Source organism: Aquarana catesbeiana, linkage group LG03, assembly GCF_042186555.1.
Source record: "Aquarana catesbeiana isolate 2022-GZ linkage group LG03, ASM4218655v1, whole genome shotgun sequence".
Taxonomy (NCBI): domain Eukaryota; kingdom Metazoa; phylum Chordata; class Amphibia; order Anura; family Ranidae; genus Aquarana; species Aquarana catesbeiana.
The window spans coordinates 605,887,712-605,909,482 of NC_133326.1; the positions used below are offsets into that span (position 1 = coordinate 605,887,712).

At 41.5% G+C, this 21,771-nt stretch overlaps 1 protein-coding gene across 2 annotated transcripts in view; it reads right to left on the reverse strand.

The window, feature by feature from the left end:
- AEBP1 (AE binding protein 1) overlaps nt 1-20,214 on the reverse strand; it is an 86,021-nt gene extending 65,807 nt beyond the window's left edge. The window contains exons 1-3 of one of the 2 annotated variants that reach the window (XM_073622190.1): nt 19,882-20,214; nt 12,813-13,129; nt 4,887-5,606 (exon numbers count right to left, since the gene is read on the reverse strand). In XM_073622190.1, the coding sequence (XP_073478291.1) occupies nt 4,887-5,606; nt 12,813-13,089 (997 nt within the window). In that variant the 5' untranslated portion in view covers nt 13,090-13,129; nt 19,882-20,214. Of the gene's footprint in view, nt 1-4,886; nt 5,607-12,812; nt 13,130-15,485; nt 15,509-19,881 lie in introns of those variants that run through there. The other variant, XM_073622191.1, reaches the window with a different exon arrangement.
- Nucleotides 20,215-21,771: the final 1,557 nt, after the last annotated feature.

Below are 21,771 nucleotides of genomic sequence, written 5' to 3' on the forward strand. Positions count from 1 at the left end.
TGATGGTTTTGATTTTTATCAGATTACCATGCAATGAATACAAAGCATTCTCAGATTGGTTGAGGTGGAGAGGTGGGGTGGTGATGTCATGCTCTCCATCTCGTCTAATCAGAGAATGCTTTGCATTCCTTGAGAAAATGCAAAGCATTCTCTATATGGTGCCCGTGTGAGGGGCCGATCTCCTGTGTTCAGAATGCAGCAGGGCAGCTACTCAGCACGGGACCCGGAATCAAGTGGAGATCACTGGGGTAGCGGTGTCTACTTCAGTGATTTCCAGTGAGTTCTATATCCTTTCCGTTCTAACTGAAAAGAACCCCTTACATAGTTTAAGATAGAACTGCTTTTCATCCAGCTTCATTGTGTGATTTGTCTTTTTAGAGACCTAAGATTAAAAAATGTCCTCCCAATACTAGAGTCACCATTCAAGGATTTATATATTGCTATCATTTTTCCATTTAAATGTCTCTTCTACAGGTGGAATGTCTAAAGTCTGTAGTCATTCCTTATAGCTGGAGTCCTCCAGCCCTGTTATTAGCTTTGTTGCCCTTCTATGGACTCTCTATGGTTCAAGGGCATCCTTTCCTGAGAATTGGTGACCAGAACTTGGCAGCCTAATGAAGATGTGTCCAAATCAGGGTTCTGTAAAGCGGTAGATTTATAGTTTTTTTCTGGAGTAAATACCCTTTTTATTGCATGCTAATAGTCTGCTGGCCTTGATTGCTGCAGTATAGCATTGCATGCTATTGCTGTGTATGTCACCTGCTAGGATCCACAGATCCTTTTCCATTCTTGATTGTCCCTAGCATGCATATTTTTAGCTCCCAAGTGCAATAATTTGCCTGAATTGAACCTCAGCTGCCTACCTCTCTATTTTAATTATCTTCTCGTAAAGTTGTTGTATCCTGTTAACTTTGCATCGTTAGCAAACACTGAGATTAAACTATTTATTCCAACCGCTATATCATTTATGAACAAGTTTAACATAATTGGTCCCAGGACCGTAAATCATTTTAAAATATACAGTACATTATTGGCAAGTAATTTCTTGGAGATCAGGTTTGATATTAAAATTAAGGTTGGCTTATATTCAGCGGTAACATAAAGTTATGTAAAGAGTGTTAGTAAGAAAGAGAAGGACTACATTTTTACATTTTGCAGCGAAAATTCCACTATAAAATTATTCTCTAGTATTGTTTAATACCTGAGTATTTGTTCAATTTAAAGGGAACCTATGACCAGGCTATGGACATGTTTGCATATCCTTAATAATATAAAATTTTAAGACAAGCACTAACAGACTTTTCAAGCTGCAGGCACTGTGAAGCAATTAATCCTTAATTTCACAGCAGAAACACTGAATTCACTCCAAATTATTCTCTCAGTAGCTCTGCTATTCCCCCTCCCAGCAGCAACTCAACAGCTCTGCTTGCCCTCTTCCCATAGCCCAGCATTGACTCACCTGGTCAGTCTATCCTGCTCCTTCATCCTTCCCTCCCAGTAGTGACTCAGAAGCTCAGTTTACCCTGTTCCGTTATTGACTCATTATTGGCCTTCAAATTTCTAACCTAAGCAGGAGCTCTGGGAATGGACAGCAAGGTGAAATGACTTGCCAAGTTAAAGCTCATTAGTTCTTCTGCTGTGAACGTTGAAGATAAACTGCTGCACAATGACTCTAGCTACAGAGGTTGATGTGAGCTTTAAAGCTTGTTTAAAAGTATGTTATTACTTGAATGTCCATGGCCAGGCCTCATGTTCACTCTACACACGTTTACTTTAAACAACCAAATTAATTGAATAGAATTAACCTAAGGCTCATGTCACATTAGTCATCCTGTCACTGGCAAGAAATTGCCAGTGACAGAATTGCTAAAATGTGCAGTGAAAACATTTGCTTGCTTGCACGTTTCGCTCCATTGCCAGCTAAAGTCATAATTTCCTCACTGACAAAAATGCTGTGGAATCTATTTCACTATCCTGCTGTTGTCACAGACACATTGGATAGTGCAGCCTCTGTGCTATCTGCAAGTTTGGAGATAATGGGAACCCTAAAAAAGGCAGAGGTACAGAGTCTTAGCACACACCACTAGATCGCTACAGAGCACCCTGCAGAGAGTGATGGACTCTCCTGGACAGTGTACCAGGTTTCGGCCCTTTGACATATCTGCACAGATGGCAGCTGAGCAGAGATGCAGAGATAGAATAGTCAACAGTCCATTTCAGTAAGGAGTGCAGGTAGGCAGTGAACAAGCATAGTCAAAATACAAGCCAAAGTCAGAAGGAAATTAACCTATTGCTCAGATGACGGGAGTTGGCCTGAGCACAGCTAAATATTTGTGGGCGGGGCTCAGGATTCAGCATCTCCTATACTTCCCAATCCTGTGAAGCAACACAGTAAAAAAAAAAAAAATGTTGGTAGAACCATTAGAAGCAGATTAGTTTTGCTCTTGATCTATGACAGCATAGTGATTCTGCCCCTGGCAGACTTTTGCCAGCGTCAGGAAAACTGTAGTGGTCCATTAATAGTTTGCCCTAAAATGAGTTTTAACTTATGATCTGCAAATTACTCTCTGGACATTTTCATCTCATTAGGTTGCTGGAAGTATAGATTAGGCTATACAGTATGGCACCACTCTGCATTGTTTTATTGTATTAAACAGCTAGACGGTCAAACAGCTGCATTTTATAAGAAAATGGAGATCCATAAAGCGTGCACAGGCTGAAAGTCTGGCACTTTTTGTTGGCTGTGTATACATGCATTTGTTATATGTACATTTTACTATTTTGAAAGATTAATAATTTCCAAATACATGTGTTTGAAGAGCAGCATTTATCCAATTTTCAACCAGCAGGAGTTCTATAAATGCTTCTCCATTACATTTTGCAGCAGCTGCAGGGCATGGTCATACACTACAGCCTGGTGGGACTATACCACTGTTAACCTAAATTGTTTGTAAACCCCATCAATGAATGGTTCCTTTTGTTCTGTTAAATATACCATTGAAAGCATTCTTATATCTGTTTGAAAAGTGCAAATAATTACCTGTTGACCCTCTCAAAAATCTTCATCATTTGATACATTTCTCTGCTCTTTGATGTTTTTCCCTTATATCAGTTACATTTTTTACAGCTATCTCTGTGAACTAAACAACACATTCCCCCTATGTTATGGCGAAAGGAAAGGAGAAGGTGTTCTGTAGTCCTGTGACAATGCTGCTTCTTCATGGGTACAGTATTACATCCATTGACACGCAGGATCAACAGGTGGAAAAAAAAAAGAAAAGAAAACGAATGCAGCCACTACATTCAAGGACTGCAGTATATTACATTTTTGGTTTTGCATTTAATGCACTTATACGCCAATATCAGGCTATTCTTGGAACTTATTAAATAACATTAAGACGTTGTTTACACTTGCATTTTTAAAGCACGTTGAACACCAAGCAAGCACCTCTTAATAAATAAAATGGTTAAATTCCAATCCTGTGCACAGGAGGTGAGGAGGTACTGGAGCCAGAAACTGAGCAGGGACCAGAGTGGGGGATCAGCAGATATCACACATGATGTACAGAATGGGAGCTATACAGCAGGAAGGTAAGTAAATGAGGACCAGAGCAAGGACCAAGCATGAAAATGAGCAGTGGGGGATCAGATCAGCAGAAAAGAGAACCAGCAGGAGATCAGCAGAGTGGAGGATCTGCAGGAGTTCAGCAGAGTGTAGGATCTGCAGGAGATCAGCAGAGTGGAGGATATGCAAGAGAACAGCAGAGTGGAGGATCTGCAGGAGATCAGCAGAGTGGAGGATCTGCAGGAGATCAGCAGAGCAGGGGATCTGCAGGAGATCAGCGGAGCAGGGGATCTGCAGGAGATCAGCAGAGCAGAGGATCTGCAGGAGATCAACAGAGAGGAGGATCTGCAGGAGATCAGCAGAGAGGAGGATCTGCAGGAGATCAGCAGAGCGAAGAATCTGCAGGAGATCAGCAGAGTGGAAGATCTGCAGGAGATCAGCAGAGCAGGAAATCTGCAGGAGATCAGCAAAGCGGAGGATCAGCAGGAAAACAGCAGAGTAGAGAATCCGTAGGAGATCAGCAGGATATCAGCAGAGCAGAGTTTCATCAGAATGGAGAATCAGCAGTGTGGGCAAGGGGGATTACTACTAAGCAGGGGTTACTACTACTGCGTGGGGGGAATGTACTGCTAAGCAGGTGGGGGTTGGGTGCAATGTTGTTGGGTGTGTTTTGAGAATATACTACTGAGTGGGAAGGGTGGGTTTGGGAATGTACTATTGAGCAGGTGGGGTACTAATGAACGTTGACTGTAAGGGGTAGTTAATGTACTACTGAGAGGGTGGGGTACTATGGAGAAGGAGGGGGGGTGTACTACTGAGTAGGGGAGTTACCAATGAGTTGGGAAAGTGGGGGGTCTACAGGGGGTATTCCTGAGCTGGGGAACTACTAATTGGGGGATCTACTCAGCCGGGAAACTGATGACCTGGAGATTTGCTGAGTGGGGGTACTAATGAGCCAGGAAACTGATAAGCAGGGGTACTACAGAGCCACTAAAAACACCAAATAAAAATAAAAAAAATACAAGATACCACACAACACCTAACTATGCTTCAAATCTGGTGACTTATCCATCATCACTTCGCACTTGACATCACTTCCACTTTAAAACAAATAGAAAACCAACACACACAGGGCAATTGTCAAGCTTCATTAATGCTTAAAAGCGCATGAAAAACACATCACAAATACATGTTAAAGCTATAGCCGCTTTAATGCGTGCTACTAATCAATACAAGTGTAAACGAGCCCCAAAGGAGAGTTACACCTTATATAGAATCTACCTCCTAGTAATGGCAGTATTTCAAAAGTCACACACTTTACCTTCACCCCATACATCTTCTCCCGTATGTGTTCTTGAGTCAGTCACTGAGGGTCTCCTGTACCTGTCCTCTTCTTCATTGATGTGAGGTCTTTTGTATCTATCTTGTTCAGTAATGACAGGTGTCCTATACTTATTGTCCATTTCCTTAGCCACGTGTGGTGTTCTATACTTATCTTCTGCACCTGTGACCTGGGGTACTTTATACCTGTCATAATCATAATCCTCCGGTATTTGAGGTTTTTTGTATCCCTCTTCTTCTTCTACCACTGATACATGAGGCCTTCTGTATCTCACATCTTCCTCTTCCCCTGTAATGTGGGGCCTTTTATATGTCTCCTCCTTTTCTCTCCCTGTGACTTGCGGTCTTCTATAACTATCTTCATAGTCATCAGGAATTTCAGGTCTACTATATCTTCTGTCCTCCTCTTCTTCTTCAGCTTTGGTTGCTGTGTGTCTTTCTTCCTCCACAATAACTTTTGGCTTACTGTATCTGTCCTGTTCTGGATGTTGATCCTGTTTCTTTCCTGATGGCTTTTTTGTAGGTTTTGTTGGCTTTTCTTTGGGCTTTTTGGTTGGTTTTGGTTTCTTTTCCTTTGGCTTTTTGGTTGGTTTTGGAGTCTTTTCTTTTTTGGGAGGCTTTTCTTTGGGTTTTTTAGTAGGTTTAGGTGCTTTCTCCTTCTTTTCTTTCTTTGCTTTTTCATTAGCTCTCCCAGGTTGTCCTGTATATGGAAAAAAAATATTAAGATCATCACAAACTGGAAAGGTCATCCAAAGTCAACTCTCAATATGATCTAAGTTCATAAGTTTTTAAGTCATGACTTATATGTAGATTATCAAGGTTCACTGAGAAATCATGGGACAAAGTAGTGGTAAAAAAAAAAAGGGGTCACCTAATCTTTAGCAGCTCTGCCAGGTTGTCCTGTATATGGAAAAGAATATCAAGATCATCACAAACTGGAAAGGTCAACCAAAGTCAACTCTCGGGAGGATCTAAGTTCATAAGTTTATAAGTCATGACTTATATGTAGCTTATCAAGGTTCACTAAGAAATTATGGAACAAAGTAGTGAAAGAAAAAAAAAAAAAAAGAAGAAGAAGAAGAAGAGGTCATCTAATCTTTACCAGTAAATATACTAAATTGTTGTTATGTTGCCATAGCACTTCTACTTCTATATAACACATTCTAGTAACACTATATAAAAGCAAAAGAGAAGGCCTTCAAAAAATACAAGGTTGAGGGGGTCATCATCAGCATTCCAACTTTAAAAAGTATGCAATAAGAAATGTAAGGTTGCAATCAGGGCGGCTAAGATAGAACGTGAAAGGCACATAGCGGAGGAGAGTAAAAAGAATCCCAAGAAAGTCTTTAAGTATATAAATAGTAAGCGAGGGAGGTCAAATCATAAACATGGCCCCATAAACAAGGGAAATGGGGGGCTTCAGTAACCAAAACTGCAATGTTTATCCTCATGACACATCACAGGAAGCATCATCATGGCTAACAGAGGATAGAATTAGGAATAGACTTGAAAAACTTAACATTATTAAGTCACCGGGACTAGATGGCTTGAACTTGAGGGTCCTTAAGGAACTCAGTCAAGTAATTGCCAGACCATTGTTCCCAATTTTTACGAACATTCTACTGTCTGGTATGATACTATTAACCTTCTATGAGGAGGTGAGCTGCCATCTAGACAAAGGAAGGACCGAAGACGTGGTGTATCTGGATTTTGCAAAGGAATTCGGTACAGTTCCCCACAAACTTTTACTGTACAAACTAAGGTCTGTCAGCATGGACCAAAGGGTGAGTACATGGATTGAAAACTGGCTATAGGGGCGAGTTCAGAGGGTGGTGATAAATGGTCCAGTGTGGAAAGTGGGGGTCCCCCAGGGTTCTGTCCTGGGACCAATCCTATTTAATTTATTCACAAACGATTTGGAGGATGGGATAACCAGCTCAATCTTAATATTTGGGGACAATACTAAGCTAAGCAGGGCAATAATTTTTATGCAGGATGTGGAAAGATTGCAAGAATATCTGAACAAATTAATGGGGTGGGCAACTACATGGCAAATGAGGTTTAATGTAAAAAAATGTAAAATAATGCATTTGGGTGCCAAAATTATGAATGCAATCTACTCACTAGGGGAGAATTTCTGGGGGAATCTTGGAAGGAAAAGGACCTCGGAGTCGCAGTAGATGACAGGCTCAGCAATGGCATGCAATGCCAAGTTGCTGCAAGCAAAGCCAACAGAATATTGGCATGCATTAAAAAAAGGGGGATGAACTCCAGAGATAGAATGATAATTCTCCCACTCTACAAGTCTCTGGTCCGGCCGCACCTGGAGTATGCCATCCAGTTCTGTGCTCCAGTCCTCAGGAAGGATGTGCTGGAACTGGAGAGGGTCCAGAGAAGGGCAACAGAGCTAATTAAGCAACTGGAGGACCTTAATTATGAGGAAAGATTACGAGCACTGAACTTATTCTCTCTGGAGAAAAGAGATGCTTGAGAGGGGATATGATTTCAATGTACAAATACCGCGAGTCGAGTTAATACCAAAAAGCTAAATTTTGGTCTCATTTGACCACAGCACTTTCTCCCAATCCTTCTATGAATCATTTAGATGTTCATTGGCATGACTGTACATATGCCTTCTTGAGGAGGGGGACTCGCCATGTTTGGAGGAAAAAAAATGCTGACTATGACCCTAAGAACACCATTTCTACAGTCAAGCATGGAGGTGGAAACATTATGCTTTGGGGCTGTTTCTCTGCTAAAGGTACAGCCCAACTTTGCCGCATTGAGGGGTCAAAGGACGGGGCCATGTATTGTAAAATCTTGGATGAGAACCTTCTTCCCTCAGCCAGAACACTGAAGATGGGTCATGGATGGGTCTTTCAGCATGACAATGACCCAAAACATACTCCCAAGGCAACAAAGGAATGGCTCAAGCAGAAGCACATTAAGGTCATGGAGTGACCTAGCCAGTCTTCAGACCTTAATCCTATAGAACATTTATGGAGGGAGCTGAAACTTCAAGTTGCGAAGTGACAGCCAAGAAACCTTAAGGATTTTGAGAAGATCTGTAAAAAAAGAGTGGACCAAAATCCCTCCTGAGATGTGTGCAAAACTTGTCACTAACTACTGTACAAGAAACATCTTACCTCTGTGCTTGCCAACAAGGCTTTCTCCACCAAGTACTAAGTCATGTTTTGCTTGGGGATCAAATACTTATTTTACTCACTAAACTGCAACTCAATTTATAACCTTTGTATCATGTGTTTATTCTGGATTTTTGGTTGATATTCTGTCTTTATCATCTAAAATACACCTATGTTAAAAATTACAGAGCCTTTATTTCTTTGTAAGTGGGCAAACTTACAAAATCTGCAGGGAAGAAAATAATTATTTTCCCCACTGTAAGATTAATATACAGGCATACCCCACATTACACGAGGGGTGTCCAACCTGTGGCCCAAGATGGCTATGAATGTGGCCCAACAGAAAATCATGAATTTACTTAAAAATGTTGCTTTTTCTTGGGAATTTTTTGTAAAATGCATTTACATTTAGGGAACACATGCGGCCGAACATAACCTCATCATCATTTGATTTACAAAGGTGGTGAAAGCTTACTATAGGCATACCCCACTTTTAAGTACACAATTGGGTTTATTTACTAAAGCTGGAAAGTGCAAAATCAGGCTCGCTTCTGCATAGAAACCAATGAGTTTACAGGTTTTATTATAAAAGCTTAATTGAACAAGCTGGGGTTAGGAGCTCATTGGCTTCTATGCAGAAGTGAGCCTGATTTTGCACTTTCCAGCTTTAGTAAATAAACCCCATTGTGTACTTAAAAGTGGGGTATGCCTGTAGTAAGCTTTCACCACTTTTGTAAATCAAATGATGATGAGGTTATGTTCGGCCGCATGTGTTCCCTAAATGTAAATGCATTTTACAAAAAATTCCCAAGAAAAAGCAACATTTTTAAGTAAATTCATGATTTTCTGTTGGGCCACATTCATAGCCATCTTGGGCCACAGGTTGGACACCCCTCGTGTAATGTGAGCCTACCAGTCAATACCATTGTATGTTTCTGTGTTATGTGCATGTTTTAAATTTTTCAATAAAAATGCAGCAACTGAAAATCTGAGTGGATTGTGTTGCTATGGACAATTTTTTTTAGGTCCAGTGAGTGGAAGAGGCTAAAACCTCGTACACACGATCGGATTTTCCACAGACAAAACCACAGACTTTTGTCCGAAGTCGTGTGCCTGGATTTTGTCTTGCATACAAACGGCAAGAAATTGCCGGCCAACAAACACGAACGTAGTGACGTACTACGTGGTTTTTCAGCTCTTTAGTGCCACTCCTTCTGCTAATTTTGTGTTAGTAGAAGTTTGGTGTGTGTTTTATTTTGCGCTTTTCATTTAGCACTTTTTCAGATTGCACTTTTCATTTCGTGCTTCTTAGTTTGTTTCTGAACCGCCGTTCGTCAACCAGACATGTTGCGGAATCGGAGGAGATAACGTGTTATTTATTATTGGCCTTGGAGTTATTGCTTTGACCCAAGTCCAGTCCAGGAACAGGAGGAGGAGGAAGTCTTGGACCAAAAATTGTTTGCTTTATTAAACCTGACCAATTATGTCATTAGCCTGTGCTGCTCCAGGAGAATAATCCAGATGATTTTTGGAATTATCGGATGACGGACCCCTGCTTTGACCAACTCTTGGCATTGGTGAGCCCCTATATTAAGAAGCAGGACACATCCTTTAGGCTTTTATTTTATTTTTTGGTTGAATAATAATGATTTGATTTGTTATATTTTCTATATTTTAGAAAGCATAGAATGCACTTTTTGGTTAAGTTCTATTGGCAGATAGCATGTCTAATTTTATTTGTTTTCTTTTTTTAATGCACAATAAAAAAAAATTGTGGAGAATAATACTTGGCTATGTGTTTTACTTCAGATGACAGTTTGGGAGTAGGCAGTTACATTTTAAAAAATACAATGTAAAATTGACAAGGGACACCAACATAGTTGTATCTTTGATCTTAAAAGCTACGGGATAATGGTGTTGTGACAACTTGTCCAAAAAAAAAAAAAAAAAAAGCATAATAATACTATTCTTGATATCACTAGAAAAAAAAAGCCTTTGAAAAGTAGTTTGCAATAACTCCATCAGTATCACCAGCAAAGCAGCTTCATTATTATCCCATTAAAGAAGAAGAGAACTGTGTGCTGCAATTCGAGATTTCATAATTTGCCACGTCGCGAATGTTGATTCTCCATTAAGAACGCTAGTTTACAAGACCAACCGCTTCTGGCTCGTCCTTGCTTCCGAGCATGCGTGTTTGTACTTTGGACTTTTGCCCGATGGACTTGTGTACGCACGCTAGGAAAATCCGACAACAGACATTTGTCCGCGGAAAATTTAAAAACCTGCGATCCAACATTTGTCCGCGTAAAATCCCACAATTGTCTGATGGAGCGTACAAACAGTCGGATTTTCCGCTAACAGCCTTGTCATCACAAATTTCCCGTTGCAAAATCCGATCATGTGTACCGGCTTTAGATAGGGATAATAACACACATTTATCATAGAACATTCCTTTCCATGATTTATCCAGCAAGAAATGAATGAGTCAGGTCACCAGGAATCATAGGAGTAACCGTCCAGGAATGTGTATATGATCACATGGCAGCGCAGACACATAAGGCTTCATATATCAGATGAGTCTCCCATGAGGAAAGGAAAATTCTTATTAATTGTAACAGGAAACACAGACACTTTCTTTTAAGACATTTTTGATGCACAAACCTCAATGAGATATTGTTTACTAAATCATTGATGTGCACTAACCTCAAATCATAATTCAACTGTCATTAATCTTACTACATCCAACTATTAAAGTCCAAACTGTGATTGGCTGCTGGAGAATATAGTATTCCTTTCCTGTGGGCCTCATTGATAAAACTTTCAGAAATAATGACTGCCTGTATTGCCTTACAGCCACCAGTCAAATAAAAAGCTGCAATGGAAATAAAAAAAAATGCGAAATGATAGCTGTGGGGAACAGGCAGTTCTTATTCCAGATATTTTGATAAATGACTACTAGAGCTACTAGGTTTAGAAGGACTTTACATAAGTGACTAACAAAATAAAACCTTCAGCTAACACATTTTATGCAGCTACAGAAAGAGGTGTTTTTTTTTTTCATTTAGGATAAAGGTTTTACATAAATAAAAGCAGACAATTTTAAGCACCCCTGTCAGTTTTTAAATGGTGTGTTTCAAACCTGCAACTGCCACTTTTGCTGGACAGCTTGGTCCACTTTGGAAAGCTGAAAAATACCAAATACTGGTCGGATTATTAGGTGAAAATTAACCTAAAAAAAAAAAAAAAAAAAAGAATGCATCCACCACTATTAACCCTTTCACTGCCAGGGCCATTTTTGTGTTTTTTTTGCACACATGTATAAAAAATCATTTTAGGTCTGAAGATGAGTTAAAACCCCCAAACATTATATATTTACTGAAAGCAGAGACCATGGCAAATAAGATGTTGGTAGTTCCACTTTTTTATGTCACATGATATTTGTGCGTAAAATGTCAGTAAAAAATAACTGGAAGTTAATTTTAGGGCACAAAAATACAACATATTACCCAATTTTTGGTAATAGGCGACATTTTAAAAGCCTATACAGGTCATCAGTTTAGAAGAAAGCACGAATAATGGCCTTAGATATGTAATAAGTTTATTGAAAGCAACACATTTGTACATAGGCATAGGCGTGCATGTGAGGTGTTAGTGTAAGGTGTTTTTACTTTTTTTCTACTTTCACTAAAACGAAAACTTTATTTATATCACATAGGGGACATAAAGTCTCCTATGGGATATAATATTTTCAAAACAGTTTCTCTTTAATGGGACATCAGGGTCCTTTAGACCCCCTGATGTCTCAGTTGCCTTCAATTGTGCTCCATTACCTTCTTCTCTGGCCACAAAGGACAGGGAAAGTGACAACAGCAACCGGAAGTGACGTTTACATGTCGCTCGGGATTTATTCTAGCTAGGGGAGCTCAGTGAATAGATGTTTGGTCTCCTTTTCCTTCACCAAGTGACGTCCGCCATGCGGCTCCCAGGCCTGGCAGGGGGGGGTGCGTTGGGGTTTCATGCTGGGGGAGACACACTCAAGGGGTCAAAGAAAGCGATCAGCAGGCCATACAGCCGCTGGATCACTTTCATTAGAAAGCCGGTTGGCTTGTGGTGTGCTGCAGCCACTAAAGGTGTGGCAGTGGCAGTAAAACGGTAAGTATAACTGAAGGCAAAACTTTCTTTTTAGTTTTGTATAGAGTGGAGAGGGATTAGAACACCTGTCGGGTTTTTATTGTGGTCTGTAACCCCGTTGGGGAGATTCACCTTCTCTATTTATCATATTTACTGCTATCAGTGAAAGAAAATCCCAAATTTTGCGTTGCCTCCAGAACAAGTATAGAAGGGCAATCTTCAAATGGAGACAATAGTTCTGGTGACAATCAGGGATTCCCTCACTTTGGAGGGAGTTTCTCTGACCTCGTGTATTGACAATCGGACAGGAAGTGAAGGTAAATCTCCGCAATGGGACACAGAAAGCAAAAAAAAAACCTCCCTCTAACCAAAAATGTGAAAAAGGTACCTTTAGTTAGGGTTTGGATACGTGTTACATTGTTTGGCATGAGTTGCCTTTACTAAAACCAAGGATTTTGCAGACACTGTGTCGCCATGTAAATCAACTAATTGCTCAAGTGAAGCAGCATTCAAATCAATTTTCTAAGGTCATAGTTAGGGTTTCCTTTCTGAAAAAGGGGACTACCACTCTCAGCTAAACTGATATACACAGGAGTAACAGACATTATTACTCATTTCCATATGTAACTTACCACCTCCATCTTCGCTTTTTGTTGCTTTAGTCTTTTTTCCCACTTTAGTCTCTTCCTCGTACCTCTCCGTCCTAGTAATCAGCACTCCCTCTTCATCTTCCTCCCTCTTAGGCTCTCCTTTGTCCTCTTCTTCTTCCTCGGGGATCAGCTCTTTTAGAAATCCTTGCAGAAAGTCTTCAATCTCATCATCGGTGAGAGTAGTCTGTGCCCTGCCAGTAGAGGGCAGCAGTGGCAGTAGCAGAGAAAGGAACAGTAAGGATGCTCTACCCCCCCACATCCCTCATTACCAGGGGGTGCCAACGATAATGAAGGAAAGCCTAAAAACAAGAGAAATCAAATCATGAAAGTGGCACTAGATATAAATGACATCATATGTGCATGGATATATCAATAAAGGAAACTCCACTCTTATTTTTAAAAATAATACAACATACAATTGCTGCACACACTATTTAGTACTGTAAATCAAAGTTATTAAAAAAAACTTTCCATCAATGTAATCTTTTAAGGCCTTGTACACACAGCTGGTTTCATGACAGCTCTGAAAAGCGATCCACAGTAAATAGCTTTTCAAAGCTGGTTGACTGGTAGCTCTGATGTTGCCTCTTGGATGCCTGTTTTTTTGGGGGAAATCCCGCTGCACTGCAGTATGGTCCTATTCACTTGAATGGGGCACCTTTGGCACCAGTGCCACCCAATAAAAGTGGCATGCATTATAAAATCTTCCATTATAAACTCAAATCTACTGCCAGTTGCCCCTCTGCCTCCTGCATGAATGTGGCCTAAAAGTCATAAACATTAAAATGTTGCTTTTTGCAATAAGGCACCCTGGAAGTGTGCTGTACAACACTGGTTTTCCTGATGCCCCCCAAAGACCACATTTCTTGCTGGTGTGATTGGCTCACTGCTTTTCTTTAAAGACAAATCTCAATCATCCCTTCCAGCTAGTTTCATCCAGGTTTGGTCTCTGAAGAGCGATCCATTGAACCCAGCACTAGTGCTTCAAAATTGCATGCCTTGCATGTAGTTGCAGGGAGTTTGCAGAGCAGCCCAGTTCATTAGAATGGCTCAGGATCAGTGGGCACTACAGCTGCTGAAAGCGACAGGGGGTATAATCATCTCCTTCTAAAGCCTCGTACACACAATCCGATTGTTGGCCAACCGAGCGTCTGTTTTTTGTCCAAAGGGTGTGTGCCAGGAACTTGTCTTGCATACTAACGGTACACAATTGTTGGCCAACAAACAGGAATGTAGTGATGTACTACGAGGAATTTCAGCTCTTGAGCGCCACCTTTTGGGCATCTTCTGGTAATTTTGTGTTTTGTGAGCACTGATTTTGAGCATGCATGTTTGTACTTTTGACTTTTGTATGACGGATTTGTGTACTGACCATACGAAAATCTGACAAAAGACCGTTGTCCGCTGAAAATTTACTAGACTGCCATCCAACATTTGTTGGCCGGAAGTTGGACAACAATTGTCTGAAGGAGAGTACTATCGATAAGATTTTAGGATAACAGTCTGTCAGCAGACAATCCCCTGCCAACAATCTGATTGTGTGTACAAGACTTTAGGGGATGTATGCTGCATCTTTTCTCATTACACTCCTGGGATTGCACCAGAGGTTTATAATAAAATCAATTTGAGAAAAGACACAAATGAGCAAAACAGTTTATAATCCTTGCATTGTATAAGTATATAATTTACCTTAAAGTTAAGGTTTAGGTATGATGTTTCTTGCATGATTACATTGGTCCAGCTTTGAACAATAAAAGTATGCATATCTCATACCTGATACATCCCTGTGGAAGCAGAGAATCATTGTAGTAGTCACAGCTTCTACAGTGATAGCAGCAATCTACATAGTAACCACAGGGAGTCGCTTACTTGGCACTGCCACCCTTTAGAGAAAGCCCTGAATGTTTTCAGTGAATACAGGTGTTCTCTAATAGGATGAGATGGAGATTGTTATGGAGATTGTGATGTCACTGTCCCACCTTTCCACCTTGTCCCATCAGAGAATGCCTTGTTTTCATTGAAAAAAACACAAGGCTTTCTCTGAATATCTTAATGGTGGCAGTGTCCAGTGATGGACCCCACTGCCCCCCCCCCCCCCCAATGGTTACTATGCAGAAGGGCAGCTGCTTGACACTGGACCTAGAGGACTGCTGCTATCACTGTAGTAGTGGTGACTGCTACAATGATTTGAAGCTTCCACAGGGAATGGTGAGGTATGAGACAAGCATAATTTACATTGTTCCAAGCTGGACCAATGTAACTATGTTAAAAAAATATCATATTAAACTTCAACTTTAGGGGACTGATTTTTCTCCATAAAAGTGGGGTCACATTAGACATTAGAGTGTAGGGAATTTTTCCCTGCTGCATGTATTTGTAAATAGCTGTTGCTTGGTAATTATCAGTTATTTAGTTATGGGCAGGTAAATTCTTTCCCTGTTAGCTGGGTCTGAAACCTTGATTGAAGAACTGTAATATCTTCTAAATGGGAATTTCCAATAAGCAGAGAGAGACTTGGACTGCATGACCTTCCATACAGGAGCCAATGCTGCTGTATTTGATCCAGACCAGCGGCGGAGCTATTAGGCAAGTGTTCCTGTGTTCTATATGTATTAATGTACTCCTAAAGAGGCATTAAAACAAACCCTCCCTCACCTCTGTTGGTGGAAAACATTGTGAAGCATATCTTTCTTAGGCTAAATTCACATGTTTGCACAGGGCCAGCCACCATCAAGAGTCAGTAGATTCTTGCTAGAAGTTGTAAACATAGTCTGTGCAAAAGAGAAAAATTGTACAAATCAAAGGCTGGAGCTGCCACTGTTTGTATGTAACTACTCATCTGAGTTGTGTGTGAAAAGAGCCTGTCAAGTTGATGGGGCTGTGCTGCAACTGTGAGCCAAGCCCTTGGCTCACAGTCGCGGTGCATTAGCCCCATTGTAAATTGCCTTTTGGCAAAAATGAAAAAAAAAAAAAAACAGGTATTCAGGAGGCGTTAGGATTGTCTCCTGAACATCTGATAGTACTGCATGCCTCTGAATCTGCTGTATGCCCCTGAATCTGCTGTATGCCCCTGAATTTGTTGCATGCCCCTGAATCTGCTGCATGCCCCTCAATCTGCTGCATGCCCCTCAATCTGCTGTATGCCCCTGAATCTGCTGTATGCCCCTGAATCTGCTGCATGCCTCTGAATCTACTGCATGCCTCTGAATCTGCTGCATGCCCCTGAATCTGCTGCATGCCCCTGAATCTGCTGTATGCCTCTGAATCTGCTGCATGCCTCTGAATCTGCTGCATGCCTCTGAATCTGCTGCATGCCTCTGAATCTGCTGCATGCCCCTGAATCTGCTGCATGCCCCTGAATCTGCTGCATGCTCCTGAATCTGCTGCATGCCTCTGAATTTGTTGCATACCCCTGAATATGCTGCATGCCCCTGAATCTGCTGCATGCTTCTGAATTTGTTGCATACCCCTGAATATGCTGCATGCCCTTGAATCTGCTGCATGCCCCTGAATCTGCTGTATGCCCCTGAATTTGTTGCATGCCCCTGATTCTGCTGCATGCCCCTCAATCTGCTGCATGCCCCTGAATCTGCTGTATGCCCCTGAATCTGCTGTATGCCTCTGAATCTACTGCATGCCTCTGAATCTGCTGCATGCCCCTGAATCTGCTGCATGCCCCCGAATCTGCTGCATGCTCCTGAATCTGCTGCATGCCCCTGAATCTGCTGCATGCCCCTGAATCTGCTGTATGCCCCTGAATTTGTTGCATGCCCCTGAATCTGCTGTATGCCCCTGAATCTGCAGTATGCCCCTAATCAACTGTGTGAATGTAGCTGTTGCAAAAAGTAATAAAACCCCTGTTACCTGCCCACGCCATCAAACACCATTCACAAGTCCTCATCCCTGAAGTCCGCTAGGAAACCAACACTTGTGAGATTGTTGATCACCTGGGTCCCCTGCAGCTGTCATTGGTTTCTCCTCCTGCCTTCCCACTCACTATAGGACCCAGTAATGATATAGAGGTCAGCAGGAGGAACTAGAGGGACCCACTGGGGTCCTAAGAGATCAAAACTATAGGTAGTTCCCAGTGGGCTTTAAGGACAAACCTGGTGAATGGATCAGCATTCAGTGGCACAAGCACTGGGAAAGTGGAATGCTTTTTTAAAGGTAACAGGGGTTTTAATACTTTTTTTTTCAAGAGAGGGTCACGTTAACCCACATTGGATGGAAGTCCTGACTTTTTCAAGGTTGCAGTGTTTGCAGAACAGAATGTGCAGCTCACTAATTGGTTTCACCTGTTGCCTGGAACTGCTTGTTATAAACATCTTGTTTGAATAAACGTTGCAATGTAAATGTTATAAAATGTATAAAAATAAAGAAACTACAAGCAGTAACCAAACAGGTGTTAGTTTGCAGCTGCAATCCCTCGTGTCTCATTGACATACACAATCCCTGTAATAGCAAAAACAAGATCGCAAACCGTTCCCTGCTGTCAGAGGAATGTATGCGCCCAATCAATAGATATTTCTGACTTTCACAGAAAGTGATCTGTAATTACATTTCCTACACCATGTGTGTAATTACTGAAGGAAGTTTTGTGCTATAAAAGTCATTTACAGTTTATAAAATTATAAAGACATGATGCAAGGTAATCCCATAAAGCAGTTCATGAAAAAATGACAAAAAAAGTTCTGTAGACACCAATACGGATCAGATCTCAGTCTATTGCCTTCTGACCAATGAAATCTGAGCTGTTTATCATATTAAAGAAAAAATATAGTGTATTCAGTGGTGTGTGCATGATGTAAGTTATTGCAGTATTGTTCGTCAAGAGATCTTTTTTTTACATGGTTTTAAGTTGTTAAGTATGGAGAGTTCCAAACTAGCCACCAGAGGGAGCTCTCAATGGAAGCACTCTGACTCTCTGAGATGGGGGGGTGCCTTTTTTTTATAGTCAGTCACATGGGGAGTGCATGGTTTTGATAAACAGTCATCTGACTCATAGACTTGCATTGTGAGAAGGAGCATCAAAGCACAATTGTGCAGCACTACAAAGCAAGAAGCAGAGGCTGCAAATGTAATAAATATGTAATAATTGTCCTATGTACATACAGTATGTAATTATATTATATGTTATATAGAAACAAGTTTAAACATATATACACATATTGATAATTTTACGTATATAAAGTTAAGCTTTTTTACATAGTTATCTAAAGCCCCCCATTTACACTTTTGCGTATGCTTTTTTGCTCGTTTTTAGGAGTGAAGTGTCATACAGAAGCTTTTGTGGGGCAGGATCGTGCGTTTTTGGTCCCATGAATTTTTATTTTGGGAGCACCTAAAAAATGCATATAACACTTTTTTTTTTGCATGTTTCCCCACATGCTCCCATTGAGAGCAATAGGCCAAAAAATGACCCATCCTGCTTCAAAACGAATTCATGCACCTTTTGTAACTCCAGGCAATGAGCTACAGGCACCTGAATGCTCAAATGTAAACAGGGACAATCTAAAAGCAGAAGATTTGACTTGTTGAGTGTTTTTCAGAGCTTTGAGCCTCAAGTTGTAAATGGGGACTAAAGAAAATGAAAAAACTATACATTCCCCATTGTTAATGAATAAAAACCTATTTAGGATGAAAAGTTGGATAGTGACACAAACCATTATTACTGCTCTATCAGAGTTTTTATCTATGAAAGCGGATCTTCAATCAATGACCCCACACAACCCCCCCCCCCATGTTATTTTTTTCCCCCTGCTTATCTGGGGGTGGGTGTTGCACATTTTAGATACTCAAGCAGCGGATCCAGTGTTGTCCCACTGAGATCCTCTGATCCCCTGTCACCCGCACCACTATGTTGTTTTTGATGTCATTGAGATGCCCATTGGCTCTTCCGGATTCAGCGGGCGGGCCTCCTGATGATGTGCCACTAGGCCTGCCCCCTCCTCCTTTGTGAATTAAACACTATGCTTCCTGGGATCTTCAATCAACAACCCTACACCCCACCCCCCCTGTTTTTTTTTACCAATGCTTATCGGGAGGTGGATTCGTATATTTTAGATACTCACCCACCCATCGGATCCAGCATTGCCCCACCAAGATCCTCTGATCCCCTGCCACTGCTCAGGCCATGTTGTTTCTGACGTCATTGAGATGCCCATTGGTTCTTCTGGATTTAGCGGACTCCTGATGATGTGCCACTAGGCCTGCCCCCCTCCTCCTTTGTGAATTAAACACTATGCTTCCTGGGATATGTGACATGCATATCCCGGGAGGCACCGTGGGCATTGTGCACATCTAGGCGAGTGATGTCCATGATGGGGGGATGGACATTTTCTTTTAAAAACAGCACTATTCATGTACAGGGTGAGAGGAGAGGTGGAGCGGAGGGAACTTCATTAAAAGGGTGAAGATCAAAACAGGTATATATGTATAGTGTGCCCACACAAAGCATCTAACAAATCAATTTTTACTAATAATTTTACTTTAAAAAAAAAAAAGATGAAAGGTCTATTTTGAATGGTGGTTAGGGGTTAAATCTGTCTCTCACATCATCATTGATCTTTGCCCTGTGAGCTGAATGATGGGTGCGCAGCACTAGGGTATACACTGAACTTATAATATTCCTGCCTGTTTGTGCTTCCACTTTGTGTGCCAGTCCTTCCAAAATTCAAAAACACAATTGTAGGTAAGGCTGGATTCACACCTATGCATTTTTAGTGCTTTTTGCATTTTGCAAATTTGCACTACAGAACGTATTCCATAGGAAACCATGGTAGATGGACTGTAGGGCAAATCTGCAGAAAGCACTAAAAATGCATAGGTGTGAATCCAGCCTAACTAACCATACTATGTGTGACTTTGGCGGGCACATTAAATCCCAAGCTTCTGCGTGGGCAGGGACTAATGTGAAGGGATCAATGTTCTCTCTAAAGTGCTGTGAAAAAAGAATACGTGCAATAAAAAAGAGTAACATAACCTAACCCCCCAAGCTCCCTACACAGCAACACGCGGTACTTCACCATTAGGGACAGGATGCTCCACTAACCTCTTATGTGGTCCCTTGATGCCCAGAAGATGGGGGAAGAAGAGAGATGCCCACTGGGTAGGAGATGTGTGGGTACCACTCAGTCAAAGTCAGTTTGGAAAGTCCTCTCCTGGGACTGTAGTAGGTAGAAGTCAGGTCACACACGTTTGGAGAAGTCACAAAAACTCTGAAGTTCAAGGGTAACCAGGAACGATGAAGTCTGCTGGAGGGGTTATGAAATAATGGGCTGGAGAATGTCCCTTTTATCCCAAATTCTTTGTGTCGTTATCCCTCTCCTTCTGACCCTGTGTGAGTCTGTACCTGACATCTGCAGAAAGGAAATTGAATCCAGCCCCTCTCCACCCTGCTCTCCCCCCCTCTAGATCTTTAACCCCCCCAGCACCAGGACATGTTACTGGGAAAGAGGGAGGAGAAGAGATGGAGACGTCTGAGAGTTCTACTGTACTTTATGATTCAGTGAACTATAGCAGTGTTTGCCTTTCCTTGTATCACAGTGCAAAACAACAGACAAATGTTTTCAATAGACTTCAAAGATATTGGTTTGAAACCTTGATTTATTTAATGCCTGTTTAATGGTGGCCATACACATTTCAAAAGCATTATTGATTTATTTTCCTGTTTTCAGCAATAATGAATCTATAGCTGACAACCCACTCAATGGATATGCCATACACGGGAGAGTGGATTTTGATTGATGGTTAAGACATAGCTCCCAACTGTCCCTGATTTCGAGGGACTGTCCCTGATTTGGAGCAATGTCCCTTTTTCCCTCTTTCCCCCTCATTTGTCCCTCATTTTGGTCTGATCCATATAGTATATAAAATGCACTTTTTATCTTTCAAAAAGTGTTTTCCAGTGCTAAAGCTTTCATCTAATTTATAAATTCCTGCATTTGTACATTTTAAAAGCCAATATAAAGGAACATTAGTGGTAAAAAAAAAAGTCCTTGTGGATTTAATTAACCTTTTTTTTTGGTTAATTCTCCTTTAAGGGAATGTGGCAGGGGACATGTCCTGTGCCTACATACATTTGTTAGTAGGTTTCCCCCATTCCCATCATAAATTGTTGGGAGGTATGGTTAAGATACAATCATAACTTGCAATCATAAGTTATTGATTGCACCTGTGTTTCCACCATGCAATCTCATAACCTGATTGATGGAAATATCATCATATTCAGACCTCTTTTTCTCTGAAAATAGGTGCAGGAACTCAACTGCGACCCCCGAAATCCCCTTCTCCATCCCACACACACCCTCCATCAAATAGTGGGTGTGGTCAAATTTCAAAATGGGAGGGTCTTAAAGAGCATTAAATACCAGGAGTGCATTACGTACAGAGGGCAGAGTTGGGGGGGGGTTACACACAGAGTGCAGGGTTCAGGGTTGCGCTACGTGCAGAGTTCAGTGGTACACTACCTACATAGTTCAAAGTTCAGGGGTGAGCTACACAGAGTGTAATGTTCAGCTATCTTCCACAGCTGCTTACCTCTGCATCCCCCATTCACATATCACTTTTACCCCTCTCCAGCTTTGACCTCTGCATGCAATCCACCCCCCACCACCGCCTTATTCTCCCCCCTCCTTAAAAGCTCCACCGTCTTCCACATTTCCAACTTTTGCTGCAGTGAAGCACCCAGTCAGCTCTAGTACCTCCTTGCACACTGTAGTTCGCCCCGTCTTTCTCACTTGCAGGGAGATCATCCAGCGGAGTGTCGCCATCCGCACTGCACCTTGAGCACCTGCATCTCCCTTTTCCCCATCCTGCACTCAGTGGAGCTGCTCAGGAGATCAGATCTGTGGGAGCCTTTGGGAGACAAGCTGTGACCTGTAAACATAGAAACCAGACTTCTGTGTTTATAAGTGATGGAGATGAGCAGAGGGCCTGAGCC